Raw genomic sequence first — 21255 nt, forward strand, 5'->3', positions numbered from 1 at the left:
CCCGTGTTCTCTCTCATCCCAATTGAGTCATTGGGTCCTTCTTACAACTAGTTTACTAAGGTAACCTTGACCAAGTTAGATATGAACAATATAGTCTAAGATGGTCTCACAACTTTGAGCAGCCTAGTTTAGCAGGTAGTGGCTTCCTTCTTCTGGAATCTGTAGCTTACATAATCACCTTCTCTTGGCTTTTCTCCTACCTACCTTTCTCCATTACCATTTTATAATCACTTTGTTCCACCTGTTCCTTGAATGCTGGTGTTCTCCAGGGTTCCATATAGAGTTCTCTTCTCTTTTTATGTACATTAAATCCAAGGCATTGTTATACATGTCCATCTTCCATATCCATATCCATCTTCATTTATCTATATGTATGTGACTCTCAAATCTACATTTCCAGCCCAACATCTCTCTTGAACTCCAGATCCGTATATGGAACTGCCTGCTGTACATCCCCATCTTGATGCCCACTGGCTTCTCAAGTCAAACATTTCCCAAAATAAGTCACAATTTTTCCTCTTCTCCTATATTCCCTGATAGCATCCAGTTAGCCAAGACATCGGCTTCTATTGGAGAAGAGATTCCTTTCTCCTCACCTTATGTTTCCTTGTGGTAGGATCTCTTCCAGAGTACAACCCCTGGCCTGTTTCCATCCCTTCTCTCATTCCTCCCTGTAGGAGGAAGAGAGAATTATATACTTGGAGAGTTTGGGAGAAAAAAATTGAGTATATTCAGCTTCATTCTTCCTTGGTTCTTTCTTCTTTCCTTTGGCATCTGTCTACTTAAAGAAAGTACACTCTCTGTTCTCTGCTGTGAGTTTTATAGAAGTGGTCCCCCCTCCCCAAGGAGACCAGGTGCTGTTCAGGGCTGCCAATGACTGACTGGGTAAGGCTGCCTAGTTCAGAGGTGAATATTAGCATGCCACATTATCCAACAGCTTTACCAATAATAAGGTGGTGTTTTTATCTCCATCTGCCTGACTTCATCTCTGTCTCTCTGACTCTCTGTCTCTTTCTCCCCCTCTCTCTTAAATTTGAGTGGAGAAAAAGGAGTGCTATGAATCCACCCCCATCAAATACAATGCCTTTAAAGAATTCTAGAGTCCTTCACCTCCTCCACTCCTCTGTATCCAATCAGTTCCAAATAAAGGGCATAGTTGAGACATTGCCCAATTTCTAATTAATTAATTAGAATTAATTAGAAATATGGTGCCGATTAACTCAGGTTTCCACATGCAATTTCTTCTATAAGTGACAAAATATACATGGTTCTCATTCCTGGAAAATATTGCCTTGGCTAGAAAAGAAACACACACATAAACTCCTTGCAGGCATTGTTCTAATCTCTATTAAGTGTTTTGTGACATGTATTATATCTACCCTGAGGTGAAGCCAGTAGTTACAGTTAGCTGAAATCCAAAACTTAATAATGCAAGGTTATCTATCAGAAACAAGCGCTTTATTCTATTAATTGAATGAAATAATATGCCATCTGATACTCTCCCCCTGATACTTTGCCCCTCCACCGTGCTTTACCCTTCTCCTTCCTGCGTTTTGCCTCAAGAGGCTGACCTGCATGGATCACTTCCTGTGCTCTCTGGCTTCCAAGTGGGTTTGCCTAACGGGCAGCCCCAGGAGGAGATCAGAGTGAGAGTAACATCAGGATGCTTATTCCCGTACTTGCTTACCTGTAAGATACACTTAGGTGCCTGGGTTCCTGGGTAGAATGTCACTGCTCCTCTCAAAGCAGCTCACACCCTAGGATCTTCTCTCCTCTCGGGATTCTGTTATTCTCCTTCCTCTCGTCTTTCAAGCCTCAGGGCTGGTGACAGCTCTGTAGCTATGAGCTCCATGCTGGATCCTGCAGTATCACTCGTGGTTCTTTCATAACCCTTCGTACCTGGGAAAGTTATGGTCCCTTTGGTAAATAAACCCTCGCTGAATTATCCTAATTTGAGTGTGTCATCTCTTTTTTATTTTAATTTTATTAGAAATAAAATTAAAACCCCAATATAGAAGATAGATAAGACCAGCATTTTATCAGCATAGATTTATTTTATGCAGTCAGCTTTATAACATTTAACATTTACTTATAAAGTTAATCAAAGAGCACACTTTGGATAAACACATGCATTTGAAAATGGGGTTAATGGATGATAACTGCTGTCTTAGTAATGTAAACATTGAAGAGATTTCAATCGGAGGCTTATGGACTTCCTAAAATACTATTATGTATAGAATTCTGGGTTCTATGAGACACAGTTTGACAAAAACTGTTTCAGCATCGAGTTCTTCCCACAAGGCAGGCCTTTCTCAGCCTTAACTGTCTAAAAGCTGCTAACGATAATGACGTTCTCTGATGTCACACTCCCTGTGTCCTTTGTATAGATGATACTATGCTTTCTGAAAAGGTTTGGTTCTCCCTGAGGGGTTTTATACCCTCACCCAGTTGATGAAAACTTTTTCCTCTAGGACTATTCGACTCTCCTTTGCCAACTCCTGCCCTGGGTCCTTGTCTCATTACCTAGAGGCAGTGAGACATTTTGGTGAATTTCCCTCTAGTTTTTTTCCCCACGTAATTGTTTACAAGTGATTGGAACCATACTCTATATACAAACTTATATTCTTCTGTTTTCACTTGCAATTATAACAAAGGATTTTCTCATATCATCACGCTCCTCAGAAGCATGATTTTTAGCCGTGGTAAATGTTTCCACCTTATTGCCTGTACCATAATTGATGCTGTTATCCTCTGTAGAAGTATAGATTGCTTCTAATTGTTCACAATTATTTTAAAAGTCACTAAAAGCTCTGTAAATATTTTTTTTAATTATTTTTTTAGGAAGCACTCTCAGGTATTTAACCAACTGTTGAATGATGCAAATATTTTTCAAGCACTGAAAATTATTTTCCTAAAGACAGCAACAATGTGCACATTTACTGAAAGCATCTAAGAGTGTCTGTCTACCTATTGAGGCCTACAAGTTTTCAATAATTTCTAACTTGAGTTACAAAGTTATATTTCCTTGTTTAAATTTGCATATCATCACTACTAGGAATTGGACATTTTCACACCTATTAGCCATTCGTTGTTACTCTGTTACAAACTGTCTTTTTCTTTGCCTATTTACTTCCTAGTCTTCTAGTAATTTTTCTATGACTTCTGTGAGTTCTCTGAATGTCAAAAATAATTTATAAGTAGTACATTCATTGATTTTAATACAAATGGTTTGCTGCAGAGCTGCTTGGAAACAATCTATTGGCCATCACTTCTAAGTTTCCTTGTTTGTTGTATTACAATGTGAAGGCGAGATTATGGTTTGTGAGTCTTGAACTATTAGAATTGTAAATCTGTAAGGTCCAAAGTAATAAGTACCACTATAATTACATTGTAATTCGTTCAAAATTCAATGACTATTTCTTGAGTGTTCACCATGGGCTAGACACTGTTCTCGGGGCCAGGGAGGCCATGACACCAAGCAAGAGGGGAGCCCTAGCCTCTGCAATTTACTGTCTTTACTTTGGTACCTTGATAGTCTAGAATACACCTGAAACAGTACAATCAATGGCAGAATACTGTTCTTTTGAAACTGTGCAATCATTCAGAGAAAAGCTTCTTAGGCAGCAAGTTAAAACAATGAGGGGGCTGTTAGTGAGAGAGTTATAGACAGCACCCAGCGACAGCTGATGTGATGGCGACTGGCCCTAAAGTCCTAGAAGCCAAAAGTTGGGATCTAACTCCACCTGTTCCTTCATTCCTATTCCAGCCTCTGAGGTTAATTGGCTCCAAGGCCAGGGAAACATAAGGACTACGGGATCTACTGCTCTGTGGCTCTGCCTCAAGTCACCCTTAATGCTGATCAAGTTCTCACTTTGTATCTTCTAGCAACTGATTCATTTTTTCAGGCCACGTGTGACCAAGTCCCTGCCTGCCATCCCAACTCTGGGAACCCCTATCTTGTGTCTCCACCCCTGGTTTCCCTTACCACTACCTAATTTTCCCCCTAATCTATTAGTTCTCTGTGCCCAGGGCTGTCTTGGTTGAACCTTAACCCCTTTAGTCCTTGTGGCTGGATTCTCATTTCCTGCTACCACGCTTCCCTCATGAAGGCCATCTGCCTGGATCTGATGTTAGCTAGAGTTACACTTGCTGCAGCCTGCCCGCTTAGCACCACAGATGTCTTTCTGTTTCCTCCAGAAAATATTTAGGGGATGGAATCAACAGTGATAGATGTGGGAGATATGAAGCGTGAAAAAGATGATTTTGCAGGACTGTGGCTGGAATGACTGAAGGAATTGTGGTTTCGTTCAGTGACATGGGGAACAGGGGAGGAGCAGGCTTGCTGGGAAAGATGACAGGTCAGTTTTAGACACACTGAATTTGAGGTGCCTGTGGATCTCCAGGATACATCCAGTGGAGAGTTGGATGTATGGCTTGGGAGCTTGGGGGATAGTGAGAGAGATATATAAAGCTCAGCGTCTGTCAGTGACCAAGATCTCTATATTCATATGTAGCTGAAAAGATCACTGAGCAAACCAAAGTTCTTTTCCCATTATGCAAGTCTGTACATGTTGTTAATCAACAGTTCTGTATAATTGGAAGCTCATTTCCATGTTAATGTAAAAGTCTTAACCACCCTGAAATTTGCCTGAAGTCAGTAAGGTCAAATGTTGAATAAATATTTATTCAAAGGGGAATATTACAGATCGATGCTTCTACTGAAAATCAGTCAGTCTGGGTCTGGTTTGGGCTTTACATAGGGTTTGTGGTTGTTTAGCTATATTGCACCTGCCAATTAGTAATTGTTGTTTCCCACCCTTACATTAGAGAGACAGCATATTGAATATGCAAGAGTAACTTTTTTAAAATGTTACAAGATTTGATTCTACCACAAGAAAGTAAATCAATACAAGAAATTCTGGAGGAGAAAGGTATCTCCCTACCACACTCAGGGTGGGGGGTATGTATTCCTTTAAAGGGATACTCATAATTCCCATTACAGTTAATGGGAGTTGCGTGTGTGTATCGAGAAGCACACAAGCCTTGCTGTCTCTATCAGAAAATGATTCCTTTTGTGTTGATCTCCTAGCTGTGTTTTCATTCTACCTTTTAAAACCATTACACCTAACAGAGTTTTGAGTGCATTATAGGTAACTTTAAGAAGCCGTCATTATCTCCTCTCTCTTAACCACATCATAGGGGGTAGAAAAGTGAGAGCACAGTATATACACCATGCTGAGGAGAGGAAACGTGCCTTGAATTTTTGAACCCTCAGCCTATTTTCTGTAATGCTTGGTGGTGAATCACTCTTAAGTGCTCCATCATTCACTAGGATATGTACTTCCTGCCAAAGGTTACCAGATTACAAAAGTATCCTCAGCTCAGAAGGGACTCATAATTCACCATCACCTTATTTTGACACTAAGAGAGAAAATATGTGCATCAAGACAAGCAGAGGAAATAATGAAAAAAAAGAAAAACTATATTAAGTTAACAATGCAGCAAACACTCCAAAGGGAAAAATACAGACTAGAACAATAATAAGGATAATAGAAAAGTAATGCTGTTAAATTATGAGGAGAAATTTGCTGGTCAGCTCATGAACACTTCCCTGAGTGAAGATAGTTTCTTAAATAGCTTCCCTTAGGCATGAGAGGAAATGGGAAAGTTAAGATGGTTTCCAAAGTTGGAATAAAATAGTTGTGCCAATGTTTCAAAAAGACAAGGTCAAATACATTTCCTGAAGGTGAAGTGGAAATATTTAGAAAGTATTAAAAACGCAAGTGACGTGGAAATAATTGTTAACTTGCAAAAGTTGAGCAGTCTCAAGGCACAAAGGCAGGGTGGTGGAAACATCAGGAACAAAACCAAAGTGAAATCTTACAGGACCTTTGATTAACATGTCAGAAAAATAGGAGAGATGCAATATTTATGAAAAGATCCCAGGAAATATGCTCTTTGCCTGATAAAAAGATCACAGGAATGTATATATTAAATTTTAGTACATTTCATTTTAGCAGAGTTTATAACCAAAGTGACATTTACAGAAAAATACTAAAAGTATAATTACCAGAAAGCTTTGTGTATCACTAATGCAGCTATAAGTTTCTCTTTTACAACATAATTTCATAAACTTTGTACAATGAGGGTATATATCACAACAGTTGTCAACAGTTTTAAATGCTATTCGACTACCTGGGAAAGACTTACTGGAGTTCTTTGAATAGTTTGTGATGCCTGGATCACTGGGTGACACATTTCTAACCCTTTCAAATTCTTTCCTCTTCTGATTTGGGTGTTGCATCTTTCTGACGGTTTGTGAGTTTGTTTAAGTGCCACAGTTTAATATGCTACTTTTTTCTTAACTTCTCTATTATATAACTTATAAACAGTAAAGAGGACCCCACTTAAGGTAGAATTTTTTACAGATTATATAAATCTATAAAATTGATACAATTTTACAATGTACAGTTGTACAATGAATTTTTTATAGATTATATAAATTTGTGTAACCCCTCCACCCAGACCATGATACGGAACATGACCAGCACACCACAAGCCTCCCCATTTCTCCTTCAAATCAATACCCCCACACCTCATAGCTACTATTCTGACTTATATCATGAGATTAGTTTTTCCTGCTTTAAACTTTCATATAAATGAAATCCTCCAGTGTGTTCAATATGTTACTTATATAAAATTTTCTAAATGTTGGCATATTGAGTTCAAGTGTAATTCTAGATATGAGTGTGTTCAGCAAATGCAGTTTTTATCTATTTTACTTTCTCTTACAAACTATTCTGAGAAGTTTTATTTATTTATTTATTTATTTTGATGTGGACCATTTTCAAAAAGTCTTTATTGAATTTGTTACAGTACTGTTTCTGGTATGTATGTATGTATGTATGTATGTATTTGTTTGTTTATTTATTTATTTATTTATGAATGACTGTGTTGGGTCTTCGTTTCTGTGCGAGGGCTTTCTCCATTTGCGGCAAGCAGGGGCCACTCCTCATCGCGGTGCGCGGGCCTCTCACCATCTTGGCCTCTCCTGTTGCGGAGCACAGGCTCCGGACACGCAGGCTCAGCAATTGTGGCTCACGGGCCCAGCTGCTCCGCGGCATGCAGGATCCTCCCAGACCAGGGCTCGAACCCGTGTCCACTGCATTGGCAGGCAGACTCTCAACCACTGCGCCACCAGGGAAGCCCTGTTTCTGTTTTATGTTTTGGTTTTTTGGCCATGAGATGTGTGGGATCTTAGCTCCCCGACCAGGGATCGAACCTGCACCCCCTGCATTGGAAGGCAAAGTCTTAACCACTGGACCACCAGGGAAGTCCCATCTGAGAAGTTTGAAAATGCAAGCTCCCCCTCTCTCCCCCCAAAACAAAAAACCCCTTCAGTACTATTGCTTACTATGATTCCTCCTCAGCCCTGCCAATTTAAGAAGCAGGAATGGCATGGTGGTTTGAACTAAATAATATCTGGAGTACTGACCTTTTCTCAGCCATTACAGTCTTTCTAATCAATGCTGATAATGAGTTTTTAAAAAGTGTTTAAAATGAAACGAAATAAAAATTTGTGTGGGGATTTTTTTGTTATTACACATTTACTTTTTTTTTTTTTTCAAACATCTTTATTGAAGTATAATTGCCTTACAATAGTGTGTTAGCATCTGCTTTATAACAAAGTGAATCTGTTATACATATACAATATGTTCCCATTTCTCTTCCCTCTTGCATCTCCCTCCCTCCCACCCTCCCCATCCCACCCCTCTAGGTGGTCACAAAGCACCGAGCTGATCTCCCTGTGCTATGCGGCTGCTTCCCACTAGCTATCTATTTTACATTTGGTAGTGTATATATGTCCATGACACTCTCTTACCCTGTCACATCTCACCCCACCCCCTCCCCATATCCTCAAGTCCATTCTCTAGTAGGTCTGTGTCTTTATTCCCGTCTTGCCACTAGGTTTTTCATGGCCTTTTTTTTTTTTTTTTTTCCCTTAGATTCCATATATATGTGTTAGCATACTGTATTTGTTTTTCTCTTTCTGACTTACTTCACTCTGTATGACAGACTCTAACTCCATCCACCTCATTACAAATACCTCCATTTCATTTCTTTTTATGGCTGAGTAATATTCCATTGTATATATGTGCCACATCTTCTTTATCCATTCATCTGTCGATGGACATTTAGGTTGCTTCCATGTCCTGGCTATTGTAAATAGAGCTGCAATGAACATTTTGGTACATGACTCTTTTTGACCTATGGTTTTCTCAGGGTATATGCCCAGTAGTGGGATTGCTGGGTCGTATGGTAGTTCTATTTGTAGTTTTTTAAGGAACCTCCATACTGTTCTCCATAGTGGCTGTATCAATTTACATTCCCACCAACAGTGCAAGAGTGTTCCCTTTCCTCCACACCCTCTCCAGCATTTATTGTTTCTAGATTTTTTGATGATGGCCATTCTGACCGGTGTGAGATGATATCTCATTGTAGTTTTGATTTGCATTTCTCTAATGATTAATGATGTTGAGCATTCTTTCATGTGTCTGTAGGCCATCTGTATATCTTCTTTGGAGAAATGTCTATTTAGATCTTCTGCCCATTTTTGGATTGGGTTGTTCGTTTTTTTGTTATTGAGCTGCATGAGCTGCTTGTAAATCTTGGAGATTAATCCTTTGTCAGTTGCTTCATTTGCAAATATTTTCTCCCATTCTGAGGGTTGTCTTTTGGTCTTGTTTATGGTTTCCTTTGCTGTGCAAAAGCTTTTCAGTTTCATTAGGTCCCATTTGTTTATTTGTGTTCTTATTTCCATTTCTCTGGGAGCTGGGTCAAAAAGAATCTTGCTGTGATGTATGTCATAGAGTGTTCTGCCTATGTTTTCCTCTAAGAGTTTGATAGTGTCTGCCCTTACACTTAGGTCTTTAATCCATTTTGAGTTTATTTTTGTGCATGGTGTCAGGGAGTGTTCTAATTTCATACTTTTACATGTTCCTGTCCAATTTTCCCAGCACCACTTATTGAAGAGGCTGTCTTTTCTCCACTGTATATGCTTGCCTCCTTTATCAAAGATAAGTTGACCATATGTGTGTGGGTTTATCTCTGGGCTTTCTATCCTGTTCCATTGATCTATATTTCTGTTTTTGTGCCAATACCAAACTGTCTTGATTACTGAAGCTTTGTAATATAGTCTGAAGTCAGGGAGCCTGATTCCCCCAGCTCCATTTTTCGTTCTCAAGATTGCTTTGGCTATTCGGGGTCTTTTGTGTTTCCATACAAATTGTGAAATTTTTTGTTCTAGTTCTGTGAAAAATGCCAGTGGTAGTTTGATAGGGATTGCATTGAATCTGTAGATTGCTTTGGGTAGTAGAGACATTTTCACAATGTTGATTCTTCCAATCCAGGAACATGGTATATCTCTCCATCTATTTGTATCATCTTTAATTTCTTTCATCAGTGTCTTATAATTTTCTGCATACAGGTCTTTTGTCTCCTTAGGTAGGTTTATTCCTAGATATTTTATTCTTTTTGTTGCAATGGTAAATGGGAGTGTTTTCTTAATTTCACTTTCAGATTTTTCGTCATTAGTGTATAGAAATGCAAGAGATTTCACTTTTTTTTTTTTTTTAATTCAAATGGGCCACAGGACAAAGTCTTCATTTTATCCTAGATCCCAAGACCTCTAAGCCTCTTCTCTAGAGACATTCATTATTACTCCTTGTGTATCCTTGCAAAAATAGTACACACAGATATGTTTCTCCTTTTTTACAGAAATGGAATAATTCTATGCAAATTATTCTGTACCTTACTTTTTTCAATTATAAATTATGATCGAGGTCATTTGCCATCAGCATGTAGAGAACTACCATGCTAATTTTAAAGGTTTCATGGTACTGCATTCTATGGCTATACCTTTATTTTCTTAATCAGATTTTAGAATTTGCAAAACAGATATGCATCCCTGTTTGGCCAGTGATTCTTTAACCACAATGAGAGAAATTTCAGGACACTAAGATATAGAAACCAGTTAAAGGGTTTCACATATTTTTTATTCCCTATTAAGTGGATGGAAATTCCAAACAATATCTAGGTATTTCCCACACAGGAGTCTTCAGTTCCTCCAGCCCAGAGCTGACATAGTTCCCTGGGTGAGTAGGTTTCCCATGGTCTTAGAGAGACCAGACTCCACTGAATAATTTTGGCTACTCTTCCAGTGAAAAGAGGAGATATTCTGACCTTGTAAAAAAGCAATAGTTTCAAGACTGAGTTTTTCCCCTTACGGAACAAGGCAAGGGTTCTCTCTTTCATCACTTTTATTCCACATAGTACTGGAAGTTCTAGCCAGAGAAATTAGGCAAGAAAAAGAAATAAACTAGATCTAAACTGGAAAGGAAGAAGTAAAACTATCTCTATTCACAAGTGACATAATCTTTTTTTAAAAAATAAATTTATTTATTTTATTTATTTATTTTTGGCTGCATTGGGTCTTCGTTGCTGTTTGTGGGCTTTCTCTAGTTGTGGCGAGCGGGGTCTACTCTTCGTTGCGGTGCACGGGCTTCTCATTGCAGTGGCTTCTCTTGTTGTGGAGCACGGGCTCTAGGCGTGCGGGCTTCAGTAGTTGTGGCACGTGGGCTCAGTAGTTGTGGCTCGCAGGCTCTAGAGCACAGGCTCAGTAGTTGTGGTGCACGGGCTTAGTTGCTCCATGTCATGTGGGATCTTCCCAGACCAGGGTTCGAACCTGTGTCCCCTACATTGGCAGGCAGATTCTTAACCACTGCGCCACCAGGGAGGCCCATAGTCTTATAGTATATATAGAAAATCCTAAAGAATCTACAAAAAAGCTCTTAGAGCAAATAAACGAATCCAGCAAAGTTTTAGGATATAAGATGAACACACAAAACTCAGTTGTATTTTTATATACTAGCAATGAACAATCCAAAAAGGAAATTAAAAAACCAATACATTTACAATAATTTAAAAAAGAATTAAATACTTAGGTAAAATTTAACCAAGGAGGGCAAGACTTGTACACTGAAAACCAAGAAAAAAAACTTACTCAAAGAGATTAAAGAAGGACTAAATCAATGGAAAGATACTCTGTGGTCACAGATGGGAAGACTTGGTATTAAGTTGGCAGTACTCTCTGGAGAGTTTTTATCATAAATGGGTGTTGAATTTTGTCAAAATCTTTTTCTGCATCTATTGAGATGATCATATGGTTTTTTATTCTTCAGTTTGTTTATGTGGTGTATCACATTGATTGATTTGCATATATTGAAAAATCCTTGCATCCCTGGGATAAATCCCACTTGATCATGGTGTATGATCCTTTTAATGTGTTGTTGGATTTGGTTTGCTGGTATTTTGTTGAGGATTTTTGTGTCTATGTTCATCAGTGATATTGGCCTGTAATTTTCTTTTTTTGTGGTATCTTTGTCTGATTTTGGTATCAGGGTGATGGTGGCTTCATAGAATGAGTTTGGGAGTGTTCCTTCCTCTGTGATATTTTTGGAAGAGTAGTTTCAGAAGGATAGGTGTTAACTCTTCTCTAAATGTTTGAGAGAATTCTCCTGTGAAGCCATCTGGTCCTGGACTTTTGTTTGTTGGAAGTTTTTAAATCACAGTTTCCATTTCAGTACTTGTGGTTGGTCTATTCATATTTTCTATTTCTTCCTGGTACAGTCTTGGGAGATTGTACCTCTCTGAGAATTTGTCCATTTTCTCCAGGTTGTCCATTTTATTGGCATATAGTTGCTTGTAGTAGTCTCTTATGATTCTTTGTATTTCTGTGGTGTCCGTTGTAACTTCTCCTTTTTCGTTTCTAATTTTATTGATTTGAGCCCTCACCCTCTTTTTCTTGATGAGTCTGGCTAAAGGTTTAAAAGTTAAAAAAAAAATGGCAATACTCCCCAAAGCGATATACAGATTCAATACAATCCCTACCAAAACCCCAATGTCCTTTTTTTGCGGGAATAAAAGTATCTATCCTAAAATTCATATGGAATTTCAAGGGACTCCAAATAGCCAAAACAATCTCAAAAAAGAACAAAGTGGGAGGTCTCACACTTCCTGATTTCAAAACATACTACAAAGCCACAGGAACACTTCCATGACTCCAAAAGTTTCCTTTTGCCTCCTTGGCAATTAGTCACTCTCTCCATCCCAGCCCAGGCAACCCCTGATTTGCTTTTTGTCATTGTCTAGGATTCTGCCTTGTTTAGAATTTCATAGAAATGCGATCAGTAGTCATTTATGTCTGACTTCTTTTACTTAGCATGATGTTTTCAAGATTCACTCATGCCGTTGTGTATATGAGTAGTTCATTCCTCTCTGTTGCTGAGTAGTATTCCACAGTATGAATATATTACAATTTTATCCATTCACCAGTTGGTGGATATTTGGGTTATTTTCAGGATTGATTATTTTGTTGTTTTGTTTTGTTTTTTGTTTTTTACAGTTATATTCAGCTGTGTCAAGTTCTGGATTTCTTTTCATTTATCCTGTTTGCAACTAATTGGAATTCTTGAATCTGTGGAATGGTGATTTTCACCAGTTGTGGAAAATTGTCTTTACATCTGAAATTGCCTCTGCTCTACTCTCTCTCCCCTTCCCTTCTAGAACTTCATGACATGCTCATTAGACCTACTTCTCCTATCTGCCATGATTCTAAATCTTTCTAACATACTATCTTTTTTTCTCTCCATAGTGCATTCTGGATGGTTTCTTTAGTACTATCTTCCAATACACAAATATTCTCTTCTTGACCTGTTCCTAATATTTCTAGGACCCTGGGAAAGAGTACAAATAGAAGGCAACATACTATATAAATATATAAAAGTTAGCAATCAAGCTAATAAAGTATTAAATAAAATAGATTCCATCCTCTGATCTTGACAAAGACCAAGTTTGAATTTAAAATTCTTGGATACCTAGAGCTCTGCCCTATAATATAGTGGCATAGGGAGAGCTAACTCCTAACTCTTAACCCCAAACTCCTGTCTTCTCTCCTCAGCTCCATTCCACACTGCAAGGGACATCAAATATACACATTTAGACACCCAATTTACAAATCGTAATTCCTTCCATAGTCCCATGAGAGCCGTTTCCTGGCCACCCCCTGAGGGCACAGTCTACTCTCAGGGGGAGAGACCTAAGGAAGAGGTCTGCATGAGGAACCGGAAGCAGGCTTGGGGCCATCTGAACTGGGAATTTCAGGGCCCCTGGTAGCAGAAGTATGATCCAGAAGGGGGCATATAGATTCTGTGTGACTTACCATATCCTTAGCCATGCAGAGTTTTTGTGGCTGGATGAAGGCCTGCACATTCTCCAAAGTATAGTGTCCAATGCTGTGTAAGGGCAATACTGCTCTCTTTAGCTATGTTTAACTCATCTATTGAGTTTTTAATTTCAGTTATTACATTATTGATTTCTAGAAGTTCCAGTTGGTTCTTTTAACAATCTTCTGTTTTATTCATATTTTAAGTTCCTTCTTTAATTTTTTTCAACATGTTAACCTTACTTATTTTATATTCTGTGTCTGATAATTCCAATATCTGAAGTCCTTGTGGGTCTTATTCTGCTATCTGTTGTTTTAGTTGGTTGGCTCTTGCTTTTGGTGCCTTCTTTCTTCATGTGTTTTGTGATTTTTGAGCTCAAATTTCTTAAAATTTGTCTGTGTAGAATTCTCCAAAGCCTGGAATAAGGATGGATTCCTATAAAAAAGATTCATGTTTGCTTCTCCTAGGCACCTGAGTACATGACAAGTCTGGGACAACTTTAAACAAAATTTTCCATCTGTGTTTTTATGAACCATCCAAGTACTGACATTTCAGGCTGAAAATCCACATGAAGGCTCATTTGTGATTGCACATTCTCAGAGAATTGCCTCTTTATTCCCACCCACCTCAGTGGCAAAGTTGTTGGGCAGTCCTTCAGGAGTAGGAGTGGATTTCTTATATCAAGGATGTGTTTGGAGGTTTCTTTTTAAAATCCCAGTCTAGAGTAGGCCTTGGGCTTTGTCTTTTGTGTTCTGACCCCTACAGGCCTGTGAAAATTCACAAGGTTAGGTAAATGCCCTCAAGATTCCTACCTTCTTTTATCCTAAGTATTCTTTACTGTCTTGCCAACTTCTTGAAGCAAGAAGGAAGGTGTTTTATCCTCATTTTTAGTTGTTTTCAGTGGGAAGGTCAGTTGGGGTAGTCTGCTTTATTGCTGTAAAAGTCTTACACAATCTATTTTGCTTAATCCCCACTGCTAATGCATTGGCTCATACACATGTAATTTCTGGTTCCATCCAAAAGCCTTCCAACTGCATTCCCTGCTTCTAGTCTCTACTCTGCCTGTTCTCTCCATATCCCATCCTTCCAACCAAGCAGGATCAATAAGGGTCTCAGCAAGAAGCAGAGTTCACTCAAATAGTTCAAATCAAGGTCTTTTAATGAAAGGATCAGTTGCAAAGGGGCTAGCAGGGATAAGGGAGCAAATAAGAGTTGATGAAACACTTAGAGACAGAGGAGAAGATAAAGAGACAATGAGAGAAGATAAAGTTTCCAGAGCCCAGTGAAAGGCAGAGCAATAGAGGAGGGGCCACCTGGCAGGAGCTGTAGTCATGGAGGGATGAAGCTACTGCTAGAGATATAACATCAAAGGAGAGAAGGAGTGGGGAAGAAGTGCCAATTTCACTTTCCATCTGCCTTCTGATAACCTTACCTAAGCCTCACTTTCATTAAACCCAACCTCAAAGAAGATGAGGCCAACCCCCAGAGGCATGAGCTTGGCAGAGAAGGGCAGGAAATGAGTCCAAGGGCCAAACAGAAAATACCAGCACACCAGCCTTTCCTCAGACACTTCAAAAGGTCAGTTGTCTGATATGCTAAACTTATCATACCATTTTCTTACTTAAAATCTATCAGTGGATTCACATCATCTTCAGGACTAAATCTAAACTGGAATATGTGACTTCACCCCTGCCTATGGCTTCATTTCCCCAGTTTTTGTCTTAGCCTACAGCCATTCTGAATTATTTCCAGATTCTCCAGTAGTCCCTGATCTCATACCTCCTCTGTACATTGGCCATATTCTTTCCTCTTCCTAAGGCAACCTTATGCATCTACTTTGCTTGGCCAACTTCTACTTAACCTTCCAGAATCAAAGACTTAGCTCTGGAATCACCTCCTCCTGAAAATTTTATTTTTCAGAGTTTTTCCATCACTTCCCTACTTAATCCCATCATAATACTTAGTTGAACTGAGTGTCCCGACTGTCCTTCCCCCTTGAGAACAGAGATATGCATTTTAGCTCTTACCGTTCCTGGCACACAATAGGTAATCAATAACAATTCTTCAAATTAATAAATGAAAACTAAATATTAGGAAAAAAGAAAGAAAACAAAAAGGGAGTATAGTTATAAAGCTCTTTGAAATTTTAGGTTATGGGGGAAAGTCTTGGAATTGAAGGATTTCCTTTCTCAAATTTATTTCTGAGGTATTTATCTTGTTTATAGGCAGAGCAAGACAAGGAAAAGACTAGACACAGGCCCAAGGACTTAGATTTTGAAACCTAGGATTACTCCTAGACTTGGGCAATGTCCTTCTAGAATGTAAGAAAGACATTGCTTTGGTGTCAGCTTTAATTCTTGCTGAATAATGCTTTAAATTCTTTAAATAAAAATTTAAAAAATGTGTATCAATCCACACATTTCTGGTAAATTCATATTCCAATAACTTTTGTATATTAAAAACATCTAAAACTGTGGAAACCTTCTTGCTTGGTTTAGATTCCAATAGTATGAAATGCTTTCTTTTAAAAAATTCTTTGAGATAAAACCCAAATGCTACCTACCACACTGCAACAAAACACTGAGGAATTATTTGCTATGCTGATTAACATATTCTTATTGATTCATTGATTGCAACACTTATCATTTTATTTGCAGGCTCAAATAAATATTCCATGTGTACATGGAATATTTAAAGAAACTTAAATTTAAAGACATTTGGGAGGAAATACAGGAATCAGAGGTTTTCTTGCTAATTTTCATAACTGTAACACCCCAGCTAAGCAAGTTTACAACCACGAACACTAGTGAAAACTGAGTAAAGATTTACAAATCTTTTTCTAATTAAAGACAATTTCTCACATTTTTTTGACAGAATGAGGTTACACTACATTTTCAAAATTTAGATTTTGTATTCTAGATTTTGCTTAAACCTCTATAAGGCGTTTTTTTTTCTAATACTGGTATAGATATCCTAGAAAGTGTTCACCAAATGTTCAGTGTAATACATAGGTTCACCACTTGAAAATAACACTTCTTAAACATTCGGCCAATGTTGAGTCAAAGATCTTAAGATATAACACATACAACATTGTGAGCAATGACCAGCGGACAAGACTACATTAAGGAGAACTGCTGGAAGCTTCTCTTTGGAATCTTGAAGGAAGGCCTCAAAGTGGGAAATCGAAAGACTATGGAACACTACATGTCCCAGCATACTTTGCGACTACCGTTGACCACGACTCCCAGAGTGCATTGCTCGCCGTACGCAGGTTTTCCTTGTAGCTGGGGCTTGTAGTTCTCCCTGGTCGAGTGACTCCTTAAGGCGAGGTGGGTGTTTGCTTACGCAGCCCCAGGCTATTAGGCTTAGTCTTACAGGTTTTGGCAAAGCGGAAACACTTCGGGACCCTGGGCGGGTTCTTTGTCTCATCTCTCGGCTTCTGCTTTACACAGGTAAGTCACAGAGGGGCTACAGTTCCCAGCAGCAGGGCCCCTCCCTTTCTTTCTGGGAGCGACCTCGTTGTGGTGAAGCTATTTGTCCCTCAGCTCTCGCCGTAGCAGCCGCCGCCCATCCCTCTTTGTGTGCTTGGGGAAGCCGCGGAGCTAGTGGCCGCGACTGTTGCCTTTGGGGGCAAAGGAGAGGGACGTTACTGGGAAGTTGCTGGCAGGCGGACTCTTCCCCATCCCACCACCTGACAGGTGGGTTGACTGTCCTTCCCTTTAGGCCCTTCTGTCTGCTGTGTCTCACGTCGGGACTCTAAGGGCGGCTTGGCAGTTCCTGCTGACAGCGCCGCCCGGGCCGGGCTCCAGGAAGGAGAGGCGGTGAGAGCCAGGTGCGGTGACTCAAGGAGGCCAGGGGAGACGAGTCCACTCCCTTCCCTTCTGGACCCTCCGGAGGTGCCCCGAGGAGCCTCGAGGCTAGTTCGAGGCCCCCTCCCCCGGACCTATCCTGCACCGCTCCCTCTTGGCCGTGACCCCAGGGGAGAAGTGACTCCTTTTCGCCTTGCTCCATTTTATAAATAAAAGTCGCTCTTACTTGCGTTGACAGCGTTTTCCTTTACTTGGTGTGTGTTGGAAAGTACCCGAACGCGGAGGTTGTAGCACAAAATTCCTGAGACTTTCTCTTCCTTGGAGTTTTAAGAAAGTGAACGTGTCAGTCATGGAGGCTCCGGCCTGTAGGAGGTTGAGCGGACCTGTCAGCTGTATGTAGTTATCCGATCAGACTTTGTTGTTGGGCTTTGACTAAAAACGTACTTAAAGTATATTTAATAGTTATTGATGGTTATGTTTGTGTTTTGCTTCTTCTTAGTATTACTATTACATGGTAGTTTTAGAATTTATAGAAATTTTCTGTGTGACCGCCTGTTATATCAAATTTCTAGGGATGAATGCAAAACTCTAATAGCAGATTTGATCTGTGTCATATAGCTTAGCTTTTAATGCCAACCCGTGTCCTCTGTTCTAAGAGCCAGAGACATTGTGTTGAATTTGAGCATGTGAACATTAAAGAGCTTACTGGTGCTAGTTACTATGCTCAGTTCTGGGTATTTATTTCTTATATACATTTGTTTATATTGATAATTTTTTTCAGGTCGTAGTAATATATATGCTTCCGTTATTTTAAAAGTAGAGTTTATATGTTCTCTTTAGATAGCATTGAACTACATGGCCTCTCGAGACAGTTCTCTTCTTGAAAGACTAATTTTTTTTGAAGAGTGCTGCTTTTACCAATGTAATGATGATTGTAAATGATTATATGCTTCTTAAGGTCGCAAACATGTCTGACAAAAGTGAATTAAAGGCAGAGTTGGAACGTAAGAAGCAGCGGTTGGCTCAAATAAGAGAGGAAAAGAAGAGGAAAGAAGAAGAAAGGAAAAAAAAGGAAGTACGTTTGTTTTTTTTAAAGATAATATAAAATAATTGGATTTTAAGTACTCATACCTTTATGTAATACTTTCAGAATAATTAAAATTCCAGCAGTTGTGACTGCAAATATAGCACTTTAGGTGAAAAGTTCAATATGCATATTTAGTCTTCTAGGGATATGTTTATTATATAAAGTAAGGGGCATCTGCCTTGTAATAGCTCATAAAACATGGCATATACATCATAACTTAGTTTGGACTTTGAACTTATCTGAATATTTTACTCGTCGGAACTGCTGGTTGTTGGAATAAATAATGGCAAAGAGAAATATAGAATAGATTATTAATTGATTAGGGGATTATTTAATTGATCGTATCTCCTTTATCATGAGTTAGTCATTGGAATATCTTTACCAAGTAGTGGGTTTGATACTATCATAAAGGTGGACTAGGTACTTGCATCTTCTGATTTTTGGCATCACCACTTCCTCATGTATGGCAAATATACATTGACCCTGAGCAGGAGATATTTTAATTTCTCCTGTATTGAAATGTACATTTATCTCTATGGAAACTGTTTAGGCAGATTTGTATACTTTTATCATAGATGTTTTAAATGGCCAGTGTTAAGATAGTTTGTTCTAAGTGTGACATTAGTACCAAGTTTTTCTATGTGATAGCCTAAGCAATAGCCAAGACTTCTAGGAATCTCTTAGGGAAAAAGAAAAACTGGAGGTACAATTTATGTGCGGCATTGCTATGATACTGTAAAGGCCTGTACTTGAAGAATTTTCTAGTTTATTCTGAACCTTTTTGTGATCCATTATTATAAGAGGGTTGGACCTTTAAGTTCTCTATTTGATTAAAAGCTAACTGATAGAAGCATGAGTCAGACTGGCAGAGCCATTCCAAACTAGTATGTGTAGCCTTAAACCCTTCAGGGCTGAGGGCAAATTTGGTTTTTGTTTTCTAAAGATGGCCATAAGTGACCCTAAGGGATATCTATTACATGCTTTATATCTGATTTAAAGGTTATCAAGCATTACCAGAGACATTACAATTATAATACTATTAAACAGTGAGTCTACTAATATATTGTTATATACAGGTAAAGTGTCTACTTGATAGTATAGTCTATTTGGCTATTTTGATGAAATTTTCTGATGACTTCTTTAAGTTAAAATGGTATCAGAATATTATGACTAACAAAATTTACCTCAGACGATTGTATGAGTAATAGTTGTCTAGCTGAAATAGACTTTTGAGGTGTATACATAAAACTTTTTCCTTGAAGGCTTAAATTTCACTTGAGATGTTTTGGATGATCTGAGAGTATTGAGTTTTATCTAGTTTAACTGGAAGATTTTGCTAGAACTATAAATGGCTGAAATAAATGTTGGCAAAAATTTCAATAACAAAAAATGTTTTGTGCTATGCAAGAGTAAATTTTAATTTTACCAAACCAAACCATGTGTTTATCATCATAAAAATAAGACCTATAGTTTATAAAATAAAAACAAACCCTGTCTTCAGATGAATTTTTGACAAACATCCTTTACATAAAGTTGAATAAATACAATGAAAACTTCATAAAGAAGTTTGAGGCACTTGAACTTTTTCAACGAATCAAATTGTTCATTTACTTAAAATTTGTTATCTCTTAAATGATTCAGTCTTTTTTTTTTTATTCATAGTGTTGTGGTATTTATGTATTTGTGAGATTTCCACAATTCCTGACCATGGATAGCAATTTCATATTGTAAATAAATAGAAATTGACTGTACTTTTTGAATTTATCCGTTCAGAAAATTTTTGTGAGAACTCATTGATTACATATAAAAATGGATCAATTTAGGGCTTCCCTGGTGGTGCAGTAGTTAAGAATCTGCCTGCCAATGCAGGGGACACGGGTTTGAGCCCTGGTCCGGGAAGATCCCACATGCCGCGGAGCAACTAAGCCCGTGCGCCACAACTACTGAGCCTGCGCTCTAGAGCCTGCGAGCCACAACTACTGAGCCCACGTGCCACAACTACTGAAGCCCACGTGCCTAGAGCCCATACTCTGCAACAAGACAAGCCACTGCAATGAGAAGCCCGCTCACCGCAACAAAGACCCAATGCAGCCAAAAATAAATAAATAAAATAAATAAATTTAAAAAAATTTTTTAAAGGATCAATTTAATACATATCATTTGGAGATTCTTACTAAAACTCTATTGAGAATGATTTTCATTTAATGACTATAATGTGTATTCAAAACTAAGTCCACCTCCAGAAGTATACAGTATTAGCATGTTATTTTAAAAATTTATATTTTTTGCAAACAGAAATGTTTCATACCATATGTAAACTTAAATTTTTAACTTAAAAAATTTAGACTGATCAGAAGAAGGAAGCAGCTGCTCCTGTGCAAGAAGAATCAGATCTTGAAAAAAAAAGAAGAGAAGCTGAAGCATTGCTTCAAAGCATGGGGCTAACTCCAGAATCCCCCATTGGTAAGGATAAGAATATATCCATTTATAAGAGATAGGCATATATCTTATTCAGCCCAGACATACGTGAGATGAGTTGATTTAATGTATTTTGTATATTTTTCTTATTTGTGTCTCTTAAAAATCATTAATCTTATAATTTATTTGGAATTGACTTTTTTCAGATGTGCTAATATGTAGTTATTTGGTTTGTTCAGAAGAGCTGCAAGACTATATTTATTAACATAAACCAATTGACTTTTCTTGGTAAATCAGTAATTTATTTCAACAAACGTTTGTTGAACAAGTTATCTTTGCCATACTATATTAAGCTCAAAAATGACTGTGATTACTGATCTTAACTCTATAATCCTTTCTATAGGTCGAAGAGAGGTATAGTGAATCAAAGTTCTAAAAGTACATCAATATTCAAAGGTATAGGAGTGGAAGGAGAAGCTTATAGCCTTCTGCTCTCAATGCTAGTAAGGGAAATAATATTTGTAGCTTATTTTGGCAGCAGTTTGACTTATTCTTGTTCTTTTTCTGGGCTGTTCACTTTAAAGCAATACTAGACCAAAAAGCTGAAATAATAGAGGTATTGAGGACAATCTGGTTTCATATAAGAAAGCATTAAATG

The 21255-nt window shown here is 38.3% G+C and overlaps 1 protein-coding gene across 5 annotated transcripts in view; it reads left to right on the forward strand.

Annotated features, from left to right (window-relative positions):
* The first annotated feature begins 16576 nt into the window (after positions 1–16576).
* Positions 16577–21255, forward strand: part of DYNC1I2 (dynein cytoplasmic 1 intermediate chain 2) — a 58481-nt gene continuing 53802 nt past the window's right edge. For 2 of the 5 annotated variants that reach the window (XM_057551454.1, XM_057551449.1), the window contains exons 1-3: positions 16826–16981; positions 18051–18167; positions 20525–20642. In XM_057551454.1, coding sequence (XP_057407437.1) covers positions 18060–18167; positions 20525–20642 — 226 coding nt within the window. In that variant the 5' untranslated portion in view covers positions 16826–16981; positions 18051–18059. Of the gene's footprint in view, positions 16736–16825; positions 16982–17006; positions 17116–18050; positions 18168–20524; positions 20643–21255 lie in introns of those variants that run through there. The other 3 variants (XM_057551452.1, XM_057551451.1, XM_057551453.1) reach the window with 3 other exon arrangements.

The sequence above is a fragment of the Balaenoptera acutorostrata genome, chromosome 8, assembly GCF_949987535.1.
Source record: "Balaenoptera acutorostrata chromosome 8, mBalAcu1.1, whole genome shotgun sequence".
Taxonomy (NCBI): Eukaryota; Metazoa; Chordata; class Mammalia; order Artiodactyla; family Balaenopteridae; genus Balaenoptera; species Balaenoptera acutorostrata.